The sequence below is a fragment of the Nelumbo nucifera genome, chromosome 8 (genome assembly GCF_055504915.1).
Source record: "Nelumbo nucifera cultivar China Antique chromosome 8, China Antique-T2T, whole genome shotgun sequence".
In the NCBI taxonomy this organism is placed as follows: Eukaryota; Viridiplantae; Streptophyta; class Magnoliopsida; order Proteales; family Nelumbonaceae; genus Nelumbo; species Nelumbo nucifera.
The window spans coordinates 54,467,566-54,477,568 of NC_142656.1; the positions used below are offsets into that span (position 1 = coordinate 54,467,566).

Here is a 10,003-nt window from a genome sequence, read left to right on the forward strand (position 1 = left end):
ATCCTTGCCCTATTGTTGGTTTGGGGCAAAAATATTTTCCCCATCCCTGCCCTACCCCTGTTTTGCATCAGGGAAAAACAGCCATATTCAGGGAGGGTTCAGTGAATTAATATGTAAACCCTATATTGCTGCATCCTTGGTTTGGGGCAAAAATATTTTCTCCACGCCTGTTTCAGATAGGGAAAATCAATCTTATTTGGGGTGGGTTCAATGAATTTATATGCAAACTCCATTCTCACCCTGTCCCTGATTTGGGGCAAAAATATTTTCCCCACCCAAGCCCCGTCCCTGTTTAAAATCAGGGAAAACCAGCCCTATTCAGGGCAGGGCCTTGGTTTTATGGGAAATTATGTAAGTGAAACTGAAAAGAGGATCTTTTCCCAAGGCACTGCTAGCCTAGGATTAGGGCTTCTACCTTAGCCTACTTGCTAACCAAATCCACTGTAAATGTGGTGTTGGGTTAGAGTTAACTCCTAATTCCTATGCATGCTTCCTTATGCAAGAGTTGATGGTTTTGTCGAAGAACCCACACTATTGCAATAGGACAAAGGCCTATTTGGACTTGGTACATTTGGATCCTTAAGCCATAGGTCATATTAACTTAGATTAAGGCCTTGGGCCCATGGTAGCCCATGTTAACATTTAGGGCCTATTTGTAAGCCAAAAGTCAATTATTTGGTCTTACAAATGCCTCCCAGAAGACGTAGCGACAAAGCTCTGCATGTTGCCAATGTCGTAGATAAATGTTGATTTCCATGTAAGATTAGTTGTTTGACCATCTCTTGCGGCCTTCGAATTGCTTGGGTCGTCACTTTTTTCTTCTAAAAGCTGCTTGCAATAGAAAAATTTATCAAATTTAGCTAGGCATCGTGGTCTTATTGTATAATTTTGGAAATTTATTAAACATTTGTGTAATTTTCATTGTAAATTACTCATTTTTAAGTAAATAATAACCAAATTTTTTATTGCATTTTCAAGAAAATGTTTTGGAAAACTGTAATTGCACTACTTATGTAATTATGGGGAAATTATTTCCAAAAAACAATTATCAGAAGATTATAAAATAAACTATTGAAATTATTGATTAATTATTGAAAATGTAATTCCAGTTACTGAACAATTTAATAAATATACACATATATATATTATTGAAATTATTAAATAATAATTGAAAATGGAATTTTAGTTACTAAACAATTTCAGCTCATTGATAATTCTTGTAAATTTTCAACCATTAACTGAAAACAAATAATTAAATCTTGGAAATAATTTATTCTTTATAAACAATTATTAATAATAATTCCAATTGCATTGAAAATTAATAATTCCTAATTATTTTCTCATTCTTGTTTTTCACCATTATTTCTCAATTATACAACTATGTCCCTCTTGCTCTAAAATTTAATTTCTTTCAACAAATATTATGTGATTTTATTTTTTCCTATTATTACTTTTATTCAGTATAATGTTAATGCTTTAAATTCTATGTCATTCAATCTATGTTGATATTTTTTTATTGATATTGTTGTGTCCATTTAATGTAACTTTTCCTATGATGTTATTTGTTTCTATTTCTTTATTTATTCATGTTAATTAACAGTATTTTGTAGAAACTGAAAACCATTTAACTAATTTCTATAAAATTAAGAACTATAGTTTACAATTATCAAAAAGTATAAACTTTTATTTATTCCTATTATTATATTTAATAACCAAATTATTTATTGCATTTTCAATAAATTCACAAATCAATAAAAAATAAAATATTTAACAATAATTATCAATAATTTTTCATAATTACAGAAATTAAACAAATTTTCTAAAATTTTTAGAAAATTATATTTTGGAAAATAATAGATAAGTTACTGTACTTTTTCAAATTTTGCAAAATTTTCTAAAAATGTATTGAACAATTTTTGAAAATTTCCGTTTGCATTTTTCAATAATCATTGAAATCATTAAATCACATTAACTTCCATCATTTAATAATATGAATAATTATTACATAATTATTAAATTACAGTAGAAATTATTGTAAGGATAATTATTACACCAATATCTGTTATTTAAAATTACGTAGTTACACTAATTTTCAAAACACTGTAATTCCAATAATATTTATTAATGTAAAAATGACATTTTTTTCAAATAATTTCATTATTAATTTTTATTTGGAATTTTAGTGTATTGATTAAATTGCAATAGTTGTTTGTAATAAATATTTTACTGTAATTATAATTTCGGAAAATGGACTATTAACGTTGTAGTCAGTATGCCATTGTGTTTGTTTGAGCAAACATTTTAGCATCTAAACATGTCAAGAAGAGGGGAGCTTCTGGCCAAGCGTGGACCGTGGATCTTGTCTTAGGCTAGCAAGTTGCCAGGATCAGTGATTAATTTAATTAATAGAGCAGTGGTTAATCATAAATTTAACAGTATGTCTAAATTAATCATAAATGTCATAAAATTTAATTAACAATAAATTTTGATCAGCCATTTCCGTACTCTCACTTAATAACAATTTTTGTTTACTAAATTACCGATAAATTAAAGCTTAAGAACATTAATTGATTGTTTGCATTTTACCAATTAATGTAATTAATTAACTTTCAGATTTTCCCCTGCATCTAATGGAGCTTTGCTATTAAATTATAATTAATGGTAATTTAATTGTGTTTTATCAATAAATCACTAAAAATGAATTATATTTAATAGTAACTATTCAATATGAATTTAAAATAAATTTAAATTATTTAACAGTAAATATATTTTAAACTTAAATTATATATTCTCCTTTTCAACTTTAATTGAATTTTTAAAGATCTTAACAAATTAATAGTTTTCAAAAAATATGTAAAAGTTAATAATTCATTTTCATAATAATTTAAATATTATTTAAATTATGTTCAGTGGATTAGTTAATTTGATTAAATTTTATAACTTTTACACTAGCAGTTATTTAATGAAATGACAAAATAATTATCATTTTGAATAAATTATAGTTTTGTTTTAGAATAAATTAGAACGACAGTAATTTTATTTGTAATTTATTAATAATCTACTAGAAATTAATTATATTTAAAATTAACTGTATAAAATTAATTTAAAATGAATTAAAATATTTTAAATTATTTAACAGTAAATATATTTTATATTGAAACTATATTTTCGTTTTTTCAACCTTAATTGGAATTATATTATAAATTATAACTAATAGTAATTACTGAATAATTAATATTTATTAAAAACATGCAATAATTAATAACTCAATTAAGCATAATGTAAATATTATTTAAATTATGCTAAATGGATTAGAAATTTTGATTAAATTTAATAACTTCTACAGTAGCAATTATTGATATTAAATTTAATATATAACAATTTATTTCACAACAGTTAATAAATTTTATAGAGAATTTAAATAATAACAATAATAAATGTAATTCATCGTTTATATAAACATTGATTAAAAATATCATAATATAGACATCTATATATAAATAATTAATAATGTTTTATAAAAATTAAAATAGAAATATTCGTAAATAAATACATAATAATTAAATAAGTTAAACCTGATTAAATATTAAATAAATAAATAAAAATAGATTAGATAATTTGATTAAATAAGGAAAATATGTAATAACTTTCAGTAATTAAGGGTATGAATATATAGTAATATTTAATAATTTCCAATTATTGAAAATTATGGGTACTTTTATGAATATATAATAATTAATTACGGTCATTAATATATTATTAATGAAAGTTATTAATAATTAACAATTTTTCTTACTTACTGTTAATTATCTGTAATTAGTGAAATATATCAATAATTTATTCATATTAACAGTAATATTTGAATAAATTACTGTAATATTTTAACCATATTTTATGACTGTTTCTAATTGAATTTATTTCATTTAAATTTGTGCATTTTGTCTTTTGAAATTTTTTGTTATTTCAAAATTGTTGTTTATTTATTTGAAAATTCGGTTAGAATATGACAAGTAATTTTGTCTTAGTTAATTAACAGTTAAAAAATAGTAATTAGTAATTGTTACAAATTTGTAGTGATTAGTGGAAATAATTTTTTAGTTAATTAATAGAAATTATTTCAGCAATAGTAATTAGTGAGAAAACCAATATTTACTAGAAAATTATTAATAAACTACCAGAAACTTATTAATAAATAATAAATTACTATAAATGATGAAAATATTGTTACTTTCTCTTATATTTAATATTAAAAAATTATCAATAAATTACAAAATTTATTAGTGAAATTAATAGTTTTTTTTCAAAACCAAAAAGAAAAAAGTCTACTCTTATGTTTTTATTGTTTCGCTTCCGCTTAACAAAGCCCGTGCATCATATGCAGGTCGCCACTAGTGATAATGCTATAATGACAAAAACTGTCTTTCACCAATTTTCCTTTCTTGTGCGTTGATGAGGTAAATAGAAACAAATGAAGAGGTGGAGGTGCTTCAAAGTTCAAACTGATTCTTTCACCACAATTATAGGGTTGTTGGGATTGAGTCGGGATTTCCTACTAACTAATGTATTCTATTAAGCCAATTAATTAATGGCACCTCTTGTTTAAATTCTAATCTTATGCCATAACTAATGGAAGTGTTAGTTATGAGTTATGATCCTCCGACATTTTTTCTAAGAAAAAAACTGTTCTTTTACTCACTAATCTTATGCCATAACTAATGGAAGTGTTAGTTATGAGTTATGATTAAATAATTGTTTCGATTAGTAATCCATATTAAAACCCAGTTAGCCCACTAATCGCAGAGTTCTGGATGAGGCTTAGAGTCCTAACATGACTCAAATGCTCAACGCTATGACTTCTCTTTTACTGATACACATCGGCACTGTGACTCTTCACTTACACTGATACACATCGATGCCGTATTGGACGATCGAGGGAATGTAACAGCCTTTCTTCTTGTGGGCGAGTAACAAAGTTCTAAACATCCTCAGATCGGGTACGTTCTTTCCTCTTTCTTTCTCTTCTCGTCTCCCCATGTATTGGACTACTGTAAATTAAAATCAATAAGTGTAGATGAATTCTAAGACTGAACCTTCACGCAACCCCATTCAAGAATCTCGATGTCGCTCTCATCTTGTAGCTTTTCTTGAAGAGTTGTTATTTATTTCTTTCTTTTGCTCTTACATCATATATTATATACATCTTTGTATGCTGCCGGTGGGACTGGGTACAAAACCCTAAAGTCAACAGTTTTTCCTTCCAATACTAATACCATTGTGTATTAAGGGTTTATTTGGTTTGCAGTCAGAATCAGAATCCGAATTGGAAATGAAATTCTGTAGAATCAGAATCGGAATGATCCATTCTCATAGTCTATTTGGTTTAGATAGGAATAGGAATGAGAATTAAAATCAATAGAAATGAGATTTCATTTCTAAGGGAGGGACAGGGAATGGCCATTCCATCAAATGGAGAATGCCATTCCAGCAGGAATGGGAATGGAATTCCGATTCCGATTCCGCCCAACCAATCAATTGGAATCAGAATAACCCATTCTGATTCCAATTCCATATCCCTATTCCCGTTAACCAAATGGGGCTAATTTCTTTAACCAAAAGTAGGATTGGAGTAGCAAACCTCTCCATACAAGATTAATGAGAAGCTTGAGGACCTCTCATGGAAGCATCCATATCGTGATCGAGGGTCCCATACCTCAGACACTTATAATCTGAATGGTGATATATAGATAGGCTGAAAGTTGAGGGAGCTTTAGCCTAAAAAAACTTCATGGATTGGGCCTCCTTTCCTTCCATTAAAATCAACCTAAAACCATTTTGGCATGCATTTGTAGACACTGAAGACGATCTTGTTTGTTGTCTGGAACTTATCTTCCTGACCCTTTACCGTCTGTACTCAAGGACTCAGCTGTGAGATGCTTATCTTCAAGATCAAAGCATCTGTTTGGGTGTGGCTTGAACTGAGATCCTTTAATTTTAGTGTTTACTTGTACCATTTCAATTGTGAATTCCCTCTTTTAATGATCTTGGATTGCAACAGTCAGTAATCCACCTAGATATCCCCCATTCAAAAACGACCCAATTAACGATATAGCTTTCTTGTGAGCCTGAACCCCTTTTCCCTTTTTCTTTTTAGAGTGAGCATTGGCTTTAGAAATAGTGAATGAGCCTGAACCCCTCTTTTTCTTTGTTTTATTATTACACTAGTGAATGATCCTGCACTACGTATGGAAAAAATCAGCCTTATGCCTGAAGTTTGTTTTTGACATTTGTATTAAATGTTTAATCATTTATTATAAATTTTTATTTACCTTTTTCTTTTCCGTTTAATTATCTATGATATGAGTTAATGCATGTATGTCTTTGTGTTTATTTAAATACTTAGAATGTGTTAAATGAATTGAGTTTAGTAAGTAAATTGAATTAACGTATTAAAGTATCACCGGTGTCCCCTTTACTTGGGACATGATATTAGGATTTATGCAATTCACAAGCTATGTTAAGTGAGGGTGATGTAAAATGAACATATGATATAAAAGCAACATAATATGAAGAAGAAAATGATATGAAGAAAAGATTAAAAGGAATATACCCATTATGAGGGAGAAATAAATATGAAGTAAAGATAAACATTATATCACAGAGAATGTATAATCCATGATCATTAATAATTTAGATCAACAACAAATATTATTTTTCAACTATTGTAATAAAAAAATTTACTATTCATTAAATTACAAATTTAGTAAGAAATATAATATAAAATATTATACTATTATAAATTTAATTACTTATTAAAATACTTTTATCTTGATAGAATATCATATTCCTTTTCAATGCAAGGATTGAAAAATAACTTTATATTATCGATAACTGTAATAATGGTTTGTCCTATTCTAATTTATTTGTACATAAGCATGAAAAGTTTATATAGTTTAAGAACTATAAGAAATATAAATAAGATGAACCACCTTCACAATTTGCACAATTTCTAATAGCAACTGTGACATTTTTCTCATTTCTGATATATACAGATCAACATTGGTTGCGAAATGATCCCATAAAGTAAATTTGATAGGCATTAATCTTTATCCACAACACATTTCTCATAGTTAATAAACTTACAAAAACTCTTAATATCATTTATACAACAATAATGAAAGGTACATTTACTTTGTACCTCTCTATTTTTTCTTTGCTTGGATATGCTTTAAATTTCTTTTGACAAGTATATATATATAAAAGATAAAAAGGAATAAGTTCAGTGGAGTCCTAGAGAGAATGGAATCCGAATCAGAATAACAACTACTTCCTAAAAAAACTAAGCCAAATCACCTCCTATAACAACAAACTAGAGACGTGACATGACTTAGGAGCAAAACCATAAAAAAAAAAGAAAGAAAAAAAAGCTAAATGTCAACCAAAGAGCAAAAGTGAATTTCGCTCCCAAAAATAACTCAAAACAAACACCAGATCAGTGATAAAACTATGTATATGTTTGGCATCAATACTGCAACAGTAGTATCGTTTTTTCTACTGATGTGTGGATTGGAGCACTGTTTTCTTAAAAAACGTTGCCTTTTTTTGTTTGAAATCATTGCCGTAAGGTAGGATGTTTTCTGGAACAACAGTAACTTTTTCTGTTTGGTAGCAATGCTCCAAAAAATATTTTATGTATTTCTACCCATTATCCACTGTCACATCACTGTCCTGTTGGAAGCAGTAAGAAACACCGAATTTAGTGCTGCTAACAAATGCTACAGTGACAGTGTGGGATTTCCATTGACATGCATATGAATACGCGGCTCTTTGTTGATATTTTTTAATACAAAATGATTGGTGAGAAAGATATTTGACCTCGACTAGTGTTGCTTTTGGCTCTTGCATTGTTCTAATCTTCTGCTCTAATTCATCTATATATCTCAGTGTCTTGGTGTTAATTCTTAGGTTTTCCCTCTTTCTTTCTATCTTCTTTACAGAGCTTTCAGTAATTAATTCTTAGGTTTTCAAATTGTTTCTCTTGAGATTCAAACCCTACACATTAATGGATGGACAATATATGCTGAGAAAGTGGAAGAATTAATACTTAAGATATCCATCACCGGCAGCCCTTTGATGACGATGGTCTTGCTCTAACCCTCTCTCCTCCTTCAACCAAACCTAGGCCACCGCCACCATTAAAGCAGCAACCAAAACCGCAACCGCAACCAAGTAAGTCACCACTACGCATGTCAACACCACCACCACCACCACCACCGCCACCGCCTCCACCACCCCCTCTGTATATTCCTACATTTGTCATTGGGCTTTCAGTGTCAACACTACTAGACCGTCAAGAGCCTGGTCCTTCCCGTCCCTCACGCACTCGACCTCGATGTAATCCTACACAAGCTCTTCATGGCGGAAAGAGCAAAGTCATCACCCCTCCTTATCCATGGGCAACCAACCACCCCGCCACTGTGCACAGTCTTTACAAACTCTTATCCATGGGCATCCACGCTATACCGGGGAAAGTAAAATGCAAGAGATGCGAAAGCCACTATGAAATGGAGTTCCAGCTTGAAAGCAAATTCACAGAGGTTGCAGCATTCATCACAGCAAAGAAGAGCACGATGCACGACCGGGCTCCTAGAGAATGGATGAATCCACTGCTCCCCACATGTAGGTATTGTGAGCAGGTCAATAGCGCCAAGCCCATTATAGATCGGAAGAAAAGGAAAATCAATTGGCTTTTCCTGTTTCTTGGACAGATGCTCGGGTGTTGCAGTATGGATCAACTGAAATACTTTTGTAAACACACCAAGAATCATCGTACAGGTGCTAAAGATCGGGTTCTTTATCTCACTTATCTTGGACTGTGCAAGCAACTCGATCATACAGGTCCTTTTTGATCGTTGAAATTATCTTTGTTTATGTTTGATCTGTTCTTTCTTTTTTTTTTTTTTTTTGTTCTTTTCCATTAGGGTGTGGTCATCTGGTGTAAAAGAAACTTGGTAATTTCTGCAACTATTGTGAATCCCTTATAAAACTATGATTAGTACTATTTACATAACATTGTTTGTTCCACTGCTATTCCCTTATTACATCTGGTGCCGTCGACTCGTAACCAAAGTAGACACTCCATCTACCAATTGGGTTTGTAAGACTGTTGAATTTATCCTCATCCACATGCTAATGGAGTTTATAACAAATTTCAAAATAGCTCATGGTACGTTTCAAGTAGCAGTGTACTTCTATAGTATAAATTTATATATGTAGATCTGTACTCATCCATGCAACTTCTAAGGTGTCGTTTGGTAAGTCGTTTTTGAAAGATCTTCGGGAAGATTTGACACTCAAAAGATGTAGTTGGCTTTTACATAAAGATCTTGACAGTACACATACCGTTTGGCAAGAAGTGCCATTTCTAGGAATAGCTTCGCTTACTTTTTCGTGCAAGAGGCGCCATTTCTAGTTTCCCAAAATAAATTTAAAATTTTAATTTATTTTTTAATAATACCATTATCATTTTTTAAATTTAAATCGTTTGAACCAACCGACTCAAATCGATACATCCCAAGTTGGCTAGTATTTATTAATGGTCAGTTGGATTCAGGTGACCAACTCCCCCAACCTGAGCAGGTCGGTTTTGTTGGGTAACCTCTAATAAATAACAATAGTTTAATATTCAATAATTATTGAAAAATTAATAGATAAAATATAAAATTGTTGAAAATAAAATTTATAATGAAAAGACAATAAACACTGAAAATATATTAAATTAGTCAATAAATTATGTAATCTCCAATTATAATTTAATCCCTAATAAATATTAATCAACAAATTATAATGAAAATAAATAATTATTAAAAATAAATTTATAACAAAACTACAATAAATCCAACAAGAAACAAAAATATTAATACATAATTATTGAAAATATATTATTACAAAAATAAATTAAATAATTACTAAAAATACAATACATGTTAATTTCAGTATATATAAA

At 29.4% G+C, this 10,003-nt stretch overlaps 1 protein-coding gene across 1 annotated transcript; it reads left to right on the forward strand.

Annotated features, from left to right (window-relative positions):
• Window positions 1-8,243: 8,243 nt before the first annotated feature.
• On the forward strand, window positions 8,244-8,906 carry LOC104601692 (uncharacterized). Its single transcript, XM_010265130.1, has one exon. The coding sequence runs from the start codon at window positions 8,244-8,246 to the stop codon at window positions 8,904-8,906; it is 663 nt and encodes a 220-aa protein (XP_010263432.1).
• Window positions 8,907-10,003: the final 1,097 nt, after the last annotated feature.